We start from the raw sequence: 10,452 nt of genomic DNA on the forward strand, positions 1-10,452 counted from the left end.
AAAGTATTACAGTTAATTTTTTTCTCGACTAGAATATCTCTAGATGTGCTCGCGTCAATTGTCATGTTGGAAATGGCATACCGAAATGAATACATGTAGGTATGAGTAGTTAATCTTCTAAATGAACACAGCGTTTTAGGCGCTTACTAAGTGTTCGCCACCTTTCGTTAGCCCGGGCTAAGGGTCTGGAACGGGTCAGATTTAACCAGTACTTAGTCCGTGTACTTTTCCAGCCCGTGCAAAGCATTCGCGCACGTTTTCATAACACGAGCTAACGTTTTTGACCTCTTTGCCCGTGCTACTAAAATAACAAACGATTTATGGCATTATCGTTTGCTCATTAGGAAGAAAGATTTTTTTAAGTGTAATTATTTGTTAGTCCACATTCCTGTTACACCTTGTATGGAATATAAGTATACGGCACGCTCATTAAAATACTAAGTACATAGTTGCATGTTGTGAACCTTCCCAAATACTGACAAAACCTACATAACATTTTAGCGAATTTGACTCCATGCACGAGTTATCAAAATCTTAATATTTAGCTAAAGCATATAACCTATGGTTTATGACTGACGTGACTGTAAACTCGCCGTGAATATAGGTTAAAAGGCAGCATTTTATCGGAGCCGAACTAGTATTTAATCCTCCCACCAATTAACGAGAGATTAGCTCTTGTGTTTATAAGGTTGTGGCCTAACCCGAGGGTGGGTAATCGAATAGCTCAAGTATACGAATATAGTGCGCCGTATTTTTGACACCCATTTTTTTTTAGATTTCGGCTATTTGGGCAAAATATGGCGGAAAACGCAAAATTTTGAGCCAAAAGGGTGACCTTTTGGGGTTCAGTTTTCAACTGGCTGTGGTCCACCCCATTCCATGAACGTGGTCTAAAGTTAGGCCCGGTCAGTTAAAGCTAAGAAGGGACAGCGCCCTTGACCGAGTGTTCTTGTTTAGACGGCCGAGCTACAAGCAACCTCCGCAACTCGTTATCAAAAATATTCACAATTATTACTTTATCATTGATATTTTCATGGTAACTGCTTGCATGATGATATAGAAGTATGTTCGAGGAATGTTCACTTTATAGTTTACAGCAAAAAAATATCACTAGAAAAAGCCAATACACATATAAATAATTTTATAAAACGTACAATGAAAAATATACATATAATACTGAAGAAATATTCCTCCAAGTGCAGGATTTGAGTCTCGCTATTGATATGACTGACAGTCTTGATATTCAAATTTTAGTGTCATTCAATAATAACAGCAAAATCAACCCTTCATCTTCGAGATGTATAATTAATTGGTTCTGTCTCCGATAAACGCATTGAGATACATCATAATGTCATGTTGACATGAATGTACATATTGTATGACGGCTACTGGATTGAATTAGCTGAATGAAAGTGTGGGTAAACTCTCTAAAGTAAATGCAATGTGGTTAGAATGGGATTTAACGTTGGTCAACTCGCTACAGTGTATCTGTAGTTAGGGGAGTCCATTCACCCGTTCTGCCTAGATCATAAACCGACTACACATAACAGTGGATTCAGACAGACAGACTTGAATTATGTAATATCTTTCAATATTGCCAATTTGGTGCATAAACTTTAAAATTCACCATGGAAGAGTGGTTACAATTTTTTGTCAAGGAAACAAAGTCCAGACGCAGCCACCTCGTTGATTTAGTCGATAAACCGTACCTCTAGGTAGGACATAGTATCAGAGTGACTTTACCCCAGCGTTGGTTTAGTCGATACATTTTACCTCAGGTCGGACATAGTATCAAAGTGACGTTACCCCGGCGTTGGTTTAGTCGATACATTTTACCTCAGGTCGGACATAGTATCGATGTGACGTTACCCCGGCGTTGGTTTAGTCGACACACTTTTACCTCTAGTTAGGACATACTAGTAGTACCAGAATGACCTTACCCCGGCGTTTGTTTAGTCGATACACTTTACCACTGGTTAGGATCGGAATCATATTGGTAATCCTAGCCACACTCTGTATTGAGGGACTAGCGTTCGTTTAGTCACACACATTCGTCTGGTTATAGAATAGGATCGGTAGAACATACCCCAAAAGTTGGCATAGCTGATACATATATACCGCTAGTGTGTCACGCCATGGATGATTCGGAGAAAATCGAGGACAATTTCGGAGTCTCGGAATGAGGGGAGGCAAGGGGGGTAGCTGGTACGGTTTTACGGGAAATAAAAAGGGCTTTTCACAATTTACGAAGAAAAAAAAGACGTTTTTACAGTTTACAGTGTTAACAAATGTAACATTGAATGGTCCGAAGAGCTCTCCGACTCAAATTCTCCACCATTGCTGCGCCGTGTGAAGAGACGCATGCGCATATTACCCTCGTAATGCTCTTCATTCGGTTAGAGGGCCTTTTACGTCTTGACATTCAATTTTGTAGTGAATTGTGTCTTCTAGTCGTTTTACAGTTTCTAAAATGTAATTTCCCTGGATTATTCTTTACGATTTTTTTTATTTGGATTTGAATTTTTGTACGTATGAGAAAAATGACACATTTTTACAGTGTACGAAAAAAATATTTGATTGATTACGTTGTACGTCTAGCCTGTGATTACAGAATTACGGAATTTATTTTTTGTATTTACGTTGTACGAACAAAAAAATATTGCAATTACGTTGAACGAAAATAACCCTTGCCCCCCCGCTCGGAACAATAGATCTAACTTATCTATACTTCAACCCGATAAAAGAGAAACAAACATTACGAGTAAGACGAACCTGTGAAACTCCTTGCTCGGTGTTAAAAGAATGTCGGCGATTTTTTAACGAGTTTAATTCATGATGCATTTATAACTGTACGGAGACACCGAGACTGGAGAGTACTTGTGAAAGTTTGAGAGTACTTATGAAAGTTGATAGTTTTTAAAAAGATGTCGAGTAGACTTATATGGGTTAGTGATGTAATGCGTCAGCGGAAGATACAATGGGAAAGTCATATAAAGCAAAAGTTCAAACTGATTGCCGCCTGTGAATGCCAGTTCGAATTGTTATTATTATGTACATATAATTCTGCACGTTTCACACTACAATCAGACGCCCCATATACCACACTGCCAAGACTTGAAACGCAGGCCGGCTGTTTAGTACGCGTAACGCTAATGGCCTCAATTTGATTAAAATAAAAAGAGTGAGTTGTCTTGTTTTTAAATTCAAATAGTGAACAATATCATCACAATTGAAAGGCCTGAAATTAAATAGACGATTCAACCACAGTGGCTCCAAGAACATTAGAAAAGATGACCAAGCTGACTGCTCACTCTATATATATCAGTCCGCCATTTCGATATTAAAGTTGTTTGCTTTTCAATAATATTTGATTCATATATCTAATATTTGGTTATTTTGCGATCATATTAAATAACACAATTTGAAATATAAGCACGCCATTCCTTTCAAAACGTTGTTTTCAAAATAGTGATAGAGGGTCCGCCTCTTGCTGCAAAATATAATTCTAGTGTATTTAGGTTGCTGCTGTCTTCTATTGTTGTTTAATTTAACGATTAGTGATAAAGTATTGACGCAATATATACATGTTGTCATGGGACGTTTTAAGGCTCATGGTCTCAAGCTTTGATACCACCTCCACAATAATGGAATATCCCAAAGTAAGTGAGTCTGATATTGTAGATTGTTGTGGTGATTATTCACGAATCTGTTAATTGCATGCACCTACACATGCCTTACGATCGGAATCACGTCAAATGTGCCCTGTGGAGCAGTCTACAATTAGTCTAGTACTCCAGTTAATTCTATCGCTCATGCCTGTTGGGGTAAGTGAAATTTATTGCAAATAATAATATTTAAATTTAAAAAAATGTCTAAACGCGACGTTTCTGGTATGTTACCATATATGAAAATAATCAGTTTCCTTCAAACTCAACATACACTTTTTAATAACAGAATGTTTTGTTGGATAAGATTAATTTGAACGAATAATTTCCATGCACCTCATCCGAAAAATTATTGTAAATTTTTATTTTTTTTAATTAGCATGTGTAATTTTTAGTTTTTAGAATGTTTTCTTTGGTAAATGAGTTAAACACAATACAAAGAGAAAATTGTAATTTCAGATATTGCGGCTTTGCAGACTGTGTATTTTTAGCGATAACTATGCCAGAATTGCAACTTGTAAGTTCTTATGTAAATATAATTAAACATTATTTTACACTGATACTTATTTCCGAATAGTACATGAGCAGTGACGGACATTGTGTCATTGGTGTTTATCGATCAATATAATTGTAACCCTTCTATGGAGGGTCATGTTCCACTGGCACATGTTTTATGAACGTGTATTGCAGTAAGTTCATTCTATAGTGTAAGAGTCCATTCCACACTCAAGTTAATCACTCTGAATAAAGTCCTCACCGTCATTGGTGCGTTATATACCATGTTATTCAATTACAAATTAGTCATTTGGTACACAATTTTGCGTTCTCACTTTGTACGGTCTGAAGGAAGTGACCCCCTCACTGTACAACCTTCAGTGTAAGCGAGCTCCAGTGCTCCAATAGTTCGGGATTTGTTGCTAAGACAACTGATTTAATTATTTTACGGTGATCACAATAATCAGTGGGAGGTGTTCTACATATGACACTGGGAATACAACTAACGAGACACATAATTTCAGAGCGCACTCCGTTTCCATGATGACGATCCACCCCACTGTAGTATACGTAACAACTTTAGAGCCAACCTCACTGTCGCCGTAACCAACTATTTTTATAGCGTGTTACCCCTGACAGCAAGAGGACACAGATATTTCAATATAGTGTTTGCAAAGTATAATAACTGTAATAATTATTTGACCGTTTTCAATTCATATGTACATGTAGATTATCAAATGCGATCGACTGTTCTCGTATTTGGGATAACAGACAGACTACGCAAATAGAATTTTATGCGGTTTTAATTCAGACTTTAAAAGCACGTTTAGAAGATGGTGGTCAAACACGAACGAAAATATATCTTTTTGTTCGAGGTTCTGTGGTATGTTGAATTTTCATCGTAAAGAAATACCCAGGGCCTTTCTTAGTTGATTGTATAACCCAATATTTCATCTTATAGTCATAATACGATTCTAGTATTAAATATATTCTATAATCTATGTTTTATTTCGTTATATTTGTAGACAAAATGGAATTTACAACTGAACTTATGTACAACAGCACGATTACCAACGACACTGATAAGGAGCTTACTGAATTAGAAGAGATAATTTTCCTTACTGATCAGATTCTCACGTATTTGACCATCATATTAATAATGTTGGGAATGGGTGGAGCGACAGAACTTGGTGAACTTAGGCGAACTCTGAGGCGTCCATGGGGGATCATAATTTGTTGGTTATCGCAGTTCGGATTGATGCCCTTGGTAGCGTTCGGCATTGCACATGCAGCTGATTTAAGGCCTGAGTTGGCCATCGGTTTGATTATCCAGTGCAGCTCACCTGGAGGAAGCATGTCCAATGTATTGGCTTACTATGCAAAAGGAAATATATCACTCAGGTAATCTATTCATCATCATCATCACCATCATCATTGTCACCGTCGTCGTCGTCGTTGTTGGCTGGGCAGTCTCTGGATAAATACATTTTAAAACATTCTCCATAAACATAAAACTGTTACTAAAGCCATCTTGATTTTTTTTTGTAAATTATGAAAACAAATTTCAATATATTACTGTCGTTACAATTAATATCATATACATTGTGCAGTATCTACTTAACAACCAGTATCAACACAATTAGTTGGCTTTAAATTGTACTTATTTGATTATTAATTCTCTTTCTTGGCAGTATCTGTCTGACAACCTGTTCTACCATATTAGCTGTTGGGGCCATGCCACTTTGTTTGTTTTTATATGGACGCAGCTTTGTCACGGGTGCCAGTGAGGGCACTATTGTCATCCCTTACGTCACAGTTATTATATCGTTGGTTCTCATACTAGTACCCGCCGGCATTGGACTTGTTCTCAAATACAAAGTAATTCCCAAATATATCAATAAAGTAACACAGGTAAGGCAAATCTCGACCGCTTTGTTTTTAGTAATATAATATGCAAATAATATATTGAATCTGGACACTTGTGACAGGTCACGTGAGCCGACAAATTAGTCATAATTTATGATCTTGTTTTATTCACAGGTGTGTTCATTAATTGGCACACTCGGTATACTGGTCGGTATTGTATTACGTGCCATCGTCAATCCAGGGGTGTACACGTCATCGGCAATAGAAGTGTGGCTCATCACCATAAGTCTTCCTGTATTAGCTGGAGCCATCGGTTTCACGTGCTCAAGCATCATTCGTCTTCCGTGTTCCAGTAGACGCACAATCGCCGTAGAAACCAGCTGTCAGAACGTTGCTCTAGCCCTCACTATCATCAACTCTGCGTTCCCAGCAGGGCCTCTTCGTGCCGAGATGCAGATCATCTCATCCCTCTACGGTCCGATATTGGCAATTGAAATGTTGGTCGTCATTGGGGTCTTTCGCTTCTTCCTTGCACGTGGTTACTGTGGATGTTGCAATTATGGCGACAAAGAAGACGATAAAGATGAGAATGAAAACGGTAAAGAATACCTTGGGGGCAGTAGTGGTGCTATTGAAGACAAAGATGCTCTCAAAATGAAAGAAAGCGCTATCAATGGAATCGCGTATGCGCCTGAAATATCACATAGAAGCATAGTGAAAAAAGTGAACGAAGTGGGAACGAATACAGAATTCGAGTACACTAATTTTGCATTCGAGGATTTCGAAGAGCAAACAAAGAATGCATCTGTTAATACTGACGTCACATTATTGTAATTATATTCACAGTATCAAACGTGCTTCACGCAAAGATCAATGAAAGTTAGTTAATTGAAAATCATTGCTAACACGATGCAAAACATCTTGTCATTTTGAATAATTACACAGTGCTACAATTGCCAACTTTAATGTAGCCATATTTGTCTTTATTTGACCAATCAAAAATATTTGTCATTATTGGACCAATCAGAAATCAAAGCAACTTTAATAAGACTATATTTGTCATTATTGGACCAATCAGAAATCAAAGCAACTTTAATAAGACTATATTTGTCATTATTGGACCAATCAGAAATCAAAGCAACTTTAATAAGACTATATTTGTCATTATTGGACCAGTCAGAAATCAAAGCAACTTTAATAAGACTATATTTGTCATTATTGGACCAATCAGAAATCAATACAACTTTAATGAAACCATATTTCCCATTATTGGACCAATCAGAAATCAAAGCAAGTTTAATAAGACTATATTTGTCATTATTGGACCAATCAGAAATCAATACAACTTTAATAAAATCATATTTTCCATTATTTGACCAATCAGAAATCAATACAAGTATAATGAAACCATATTTTTCATTATTGGACCAATCAGAAATCAATATAAGTTTAATGCAGCCACATTTGTCTCTATTGGACCAATCAGAAATCAATAAATGTAAAATGCATTTAAAACGTTACTGATATGAAATTATAAATGTTCAAATGTCCTTATTTTTTCATAATGCTGTACTAAAGTAGTTATCTATTGTAAAATAAATATAAAAATATAAGTATATAAATAAATATAATTGTCCAAAAAGGCAATGTTATAGTATCACTTATTTTTGTTTGCACTGGAGCTAAAAACGTTGTTATTGTCAGGAACAAAATATGATAAGCAACAGGACGGCGTAAATGCACATGCGGTAAACTAGCGACATCATCTTTATATTATTAGGTTCGCTATTCCATCACAGGTGTGCAATTATATTTGAGTTGTCAAAATAACATTTTTCGTTGACGATAAATTATATCACCGTCCACTTATAAACAAACAAAAAATACTCAAGTATTCAATTTTACAACGAGTTCCCGAGAATCGCCACTTTTGAATAAGCAACATAAGCCAACAGTTCGATTTCGCTCACAGTTTAAAATACTTAATTTAAAATTTTTCGTTACTTTTGAAAAATTCACGACGACATGTAAGTCACTCTGTTATTTCTTTAAATTTATATGCAGCTGAGTAAACTGGTGTTGATTTATTTGTCATCCGTGTCTCGATGGTAAGCCACGTAACATTGCATCAATCAGTGTGAAATCGATCAAATTCCTTCCGGGCATACTTCTTGTTCGCACCGCCTTGTGTCAGTCGGTGACTTGGAGAAAGCGACCTTGTTATAACACTACCAAGAATGTTTACCCGATCAATCAAACCATCTACCTCATTTCAGATCAAACAAACATAGATTATCTTTTGACTTTTATTAGTTACATTGTTCGGTGTGTTTGATTTACTTGATTTATAGCTGTCAAGTGGTCTCATGAAAAGTGAAAAGCTTATATCAACAATAAAAAATGCCACAAATACGGTCATTTGTTAGTTTCCGTCAAGATTCTGTAGACACTCTCAATAAATGTCGGCTGGGGTAATCGTATTTTGGGCAATTCCAGCGATGACAAACAGGTATTTTAGTGACCGGTACGAACAGGTTCTGAATAGTCCGTCGTTATACATTTTGAAAGAAAAAAACACCCAAGCACCGGATAGGCTATTTTCACATCTGTGTTGAATACAAGCACAGTCGAACCTGTGTATAGCGACCATCTAAATAACTTCATTAAAATGGTTATAGACACGTGGTCTTCATATGAAGGTTGGATTTGTTTATGGATCACAAAATTGTACATTTCAAATAACATTAGTAACATTAACGATAGTAGTGATCGCTAACACAGGTATGACTTTGTTAAATTATGACATAATTACCTACATAGTTACATAATTCGGGTACAACGTTGTCCTGCGAGCCATTCATAGTCACACTCGCAGATCAACTGTAGTTTTATGACTAATGTGAACCACAGCCGTTTGTACCGAATAATATTGCTCACAATACCGACCCAGCGTACAATGGTTGGACTATTTCCAATGCACGCGGAGTCGGTATTATATAAGGCTGGCCGACTATGGGCATTTGCGCACGGGAACGGGAAATTATACATTTGCCGACGTTAAGGTTTTACTATTTGCTATTACATGCCTCCCAGATGATATACATGAATTTTACTCTCCAGACCAATCAATAATTATACTATACTCAGAATGTTCATATTCCAAATAATGTATTATATTTGAGTGAAAGTTTACAGGTATGCAATAACATGTACTCGGCCGGTGTTATTTTTGTGTAACATGCGAATGTCGATGACCTGTATTTGCATGTAAATATTTCAATCTTTCGATTCATTATACACCCTTATTCCCTCCCCTCCTCAATTATGCGTGTGTTTTTGTGTGAATTCTCCAGTTGATGGCCACGATTGATCTTTGACCTCCAATAAAATACTTCCAACCAATAGGCGAAAGTGTTTTTATCGCCGGTTGCATTTTGACTGACTGTAAGCAGTATTACCGTAACTAGTCTTCTTTCATCCGCCTTCGCATCGGGCACTGTCGGTGCGCGTCTTTCTGGCGCAACATTCGAGTCTTTCAGGTTCAACTTTTGGGAACTATTGATAAACATGATTCAGAGACTACTCAGCTGTTTACATGCATGGGAAATTTGAGGAATAAATATCTGGATAATCTGAGAGATATATCTACAGTTGTTCGTACAGATATGGGATGTTTATTATAATAAAGGTAATTTGTAACATGAATATTATTTTGTGGAATTAGAAAACTATTTTGAAATGTATTCGAGTTACATTCGTTTATTTAAATAAATCATTTTGAATATTTGTTTCGATGATATTGCATGTTGACAATAATCATGATTTAGATTTTTAGATATTTGAAATCATACCAGGGCCCTAGGATACAACATATGTCTAGTATCGATATATTAAAGCATTTTACATTACATTAGGTCTGTGGTTTGTAGCGGATATTTTTTTAACCTAAGAGGGCCCGTGGAAACAACACAATTAGCTCACTTCGGAACTCATTATACTAATGCAGTGGCGGCGGCCCCCTCGAAAACATTTTAGGGGGCGTCGCCCCTCTAAAATCAACATGAAACCTTTTGTCAGCAAAATTTGCCCCTCAAAATGCAGGAAGTAGCGTTTCAGAGAATTTAGATTTCAAAATTATTGAAGGGGAGCATGCCCCTGGACCCCCTAATTAGGTCGCGCCTTTGGCGCGAGGGATGATGAGCAGATCTCACCCCTCCATGCAAAATGTCGTACCGCCGCCTCTGTACTGTAATATCATAATTACACACATCGAAGACCATAGATAATGGCTTATGCATTATTTCGATTTTTGATATCAAAATTTCTCCCGGAATATATTTATATACTTATTATAATACTTTCATGTACGTCGCATGAGTTAATTTCATCAAAAATTGTGGCTCATTCGTTTCACCGATGTGCGACT

At 36.7% G+C, this 10,452-nt stretch overlaps 1 protein-coding gene across 1 annotated transcript; it reads left to right on the top strand.

Moving 5' to 3' along the window:
* Positions 1–5,190: 5,190 nt before the first annotated feature.
* LOC100369999 (ileal sodium/bile acid cotransporter-like) lies at positions 5,191–7,286 on the top strand. Its single transcript, XM_002730796.2, has 3 exons — positions 5,191–5,561; positions 5,852–6,071; positions 6,201–7,286. The coding sequence occupies exons 1-3, from the start codon at positions 5,191–5,193 to the stop codon at positions 6,858–6,860; spliced, it is 1,251 nt and encodes a 416-aa protein (XP_002730842.1). The 3' UTR covers positions 6,861–7,286.
* The last annotated feature ends 3,166 nt before the right edge of the window (positions 7,287–10,452 follow it).

This window comes from Saccoglossus kowalevskii, chromosome 13 (assembly GCF_978046115.1).
Source record: "Saccoglossus kowalevskii chromosome 13, keSacKowa6.1, whole genome shotgun sequence".
Taxonomy (NCBI): Eukaryota; Metazoa; Hemichordata; class Enteropneusta; family Harrimaniidae; genus Saccoglossus; species Saccoglossus kowalevskii.